Source organism: Citrus sinensis, chromosome 3, assembly GCF_022201045.2.
Source record: "Citrus sinensis cultivar Valencia sweet orange chromosome 3, DVS_A1.0, whole genome shotgun sequence".
NCBI classification, from domain to species: Eukaryota; Viridiplantae; Streptophyta; class Magnoliopsida; order Sapindales; family Rutaceae; genus Citrus; species Citrus sinensis.
In genome coordinates, this window is record NC_068558.1 from 38,959,680 (window position 1) to 38,961,961 (window position 2,282).

General features: G+C 34.6%; 1 protein-coding gene across 1 annotated transcript; it reads right to left on the reverse strand.

The window, feature by feature from the left end:
• Positions 1 to 1,336: 1,336 nt before the first annotated feature.
• On the reverse strand, positions 1,337 to 1,774 carry LOC127900821 (uncharacterized). Its single transcript, XM_052436068.1, has one exon. It carries the CDS (start codon positions 1,772 to 1,774, stop codon positions 1,337 to 1,339), a length of 438 nt encoding a protein of 145 aa, XP_052292028.1.
• Positions 1,775 to 2,282: the final 508 nt, after the last annotated feature.

Genomic DNA, 2,282 nt, shown 5'->3' on the forward strand with positions numbered 1-2,282 from the left:
TATAAAACTTACTACTAACAAACAAATAATTATTGATTAAATTTTTTTATTTTATTAAAAAGAAGTAGCTACAAATTAATTTGACACTCACTATAACAATTTGTTTAACAAAATTTGATATTGTCACTATCATAAAGCAATAATAACAAAAAATGATCTCTTCAATAGATTCAATATTAGCAACAACTCCATCCTCGATCAAGGTCCATCATATCATTTGCAATAAAAAGAAAAATTCCTACATAAACAAAATTAAGATTTGTCAAAATAATAACTATTGGCACAACTACACAAGAAACTAGAAAAGGATAAAGAAAAATATTTAGTTTACATATATCTTAAATAATATATGCAAGAAAAAGAAACCAGCCTATTAGAGATGGTGAAAAAAATAACAAAAGAGAAATAGATAGACCTACGAAGAAATCTCCCAAATAATGATCAATCGAAGTGGTACTCCTTATTTGATGTTATATTTTGTTTATTTTTTCTATGATTATTTTCGTCATTCTCACAAGACAATATAGACGTATATTAGAAAAATAGTTATCAATTTCTAAAACCTAAAAGCCCAAATGTAGAATTTAATAAATTACAAAATTAAAGCGAAAAGAATCATTTCATATTTCAATTAGGACTTCAGGAACCTTAATGGGTCTATTATTACAACTATTACAATTATTTTTGTTTGTAAGTTCAACTGATATAGCCAACAGAGAAAGAAAGAAAAACATGAAGAGGCATAAGAAATTGATAAAATTGGACTTACATATTGAAGACAATAAACTCATTGGTAACGTCATCTCCTTGTTTGGCTTCATTGTTGAGGGCAATAAGTTGACTCACTCCTAGAGAGATAAGGGGGGGGGGGGGGGGGGGGGGGGGGGGCGGCTAGGAAAAAGATGAAAAAATTGAAACTACGGTTTCTTTAATTTATTATTTATATACTTTGAAAAATTTTATGGCGGGCTAGGCTTCGCTCTTTTTTTTTTTTTTGAAATTTTCAAAATCTCTTTTTCTGTATCTTTCTTTTTCTATTGGGCTTTGCTTATAAATATGCAAAACTAAGATAAAAATCAAACAAAAGGTTTTCATTTTTTATAACAATTTTTATCCTAGAAATTTCAACATGTAGAGTATTGTAAGTGTTATATTTATGTAAAAAGATTAAGATTAGTTGCTTTGTTTTTATTTTTTATTTAAAACCACCAGAGTGGTGGGGGGTTAGGCAGAATCCCTACTTATAATATAAATCCGAAAATGAATCAGATACAAAGGAGGGAGGCATGAGCCAAAACCTCCTAGAGAAAATGAGATACAAGAAAAAGGTAAAATCCTAACGTCTGACATGGGGGATTGTATGGGCATCCAAGTAAAGAATACCAGATAAGCCTTTGGGAAGCTCCCGAGGAGATAAGAAATGCCGGCTAGTCCGATGAGTGCACGCCCAGTTGGCTAGAAAATCAGCAACAGAAGTAGCCTCGCGAAGAACATGTCTCACCTGAATGGGGAATGACGTTACCAGACGGCACACCTGGTGCAGAGAATAAGAGTACTCACATCGAACAGGACCCTGGGTGTGAATCCATGACACCACTGTAGTTGAGTCCGACTCAACCTCAAGCACTGAATACCCAAGTTGAATGGCAAGCTCCAACCTCTCGCACACCGCCATGAGCTTAGCATATAAGATCGGCTTGTAGCCCAAAAAGGATCCAAAAGCTGCTAAAACCACGTCCCGATGATCTTGAAGAATGCTCCCAGAAGTAGCCATCCTAGGGTTGCCCCTAGAGCAACCATCCACAGTCAGCTTAGCCACTATTGGAGGGCTGGAGGCGGCCTCGTCCAAGCAGCTAAACAGATCGACCTCCTAGGGGGAGCCGTACCTCGCAAGCCCTCCGCAATACGAGAACGCAAGACATTAATAAAGAAAGTGATAAAATATAAATTAATTGTTTTATAATGAATCACTTATTATTTGAAATTAGTTGCTTTGTTACTACTATAGACATTAATAAAGAAAGTGATAAAATAATCAACAACGTGCATTTGCAAGTTGTGGTCAAGTATTTCACAATATACAAGGAAGCACATTGTTGAATACAAATGACAATGATCAAGGGAATGTTGTGATACATTTTTATTAACAACGCACCCTTCAAAATGTTGTTGAGGATGAAACTTTTAACAACATGCACCATTCGCACGTTGTCATTTGGTTCATGAAATCCACCACAATTAATAAACTGTTGTGATAAGATATTTCATAACGCGCTAAGAAG

Bases quoted from the DNA above. Each gene is read 5' to 3' on its own strand.
- LOC127900821 (XM_052436068.1), bottom strand. From the start codon at position 1,774: ATGGCTACTTCTGGGAGCATTCTTCAAGATCATCGGGACGTGGTTTTA.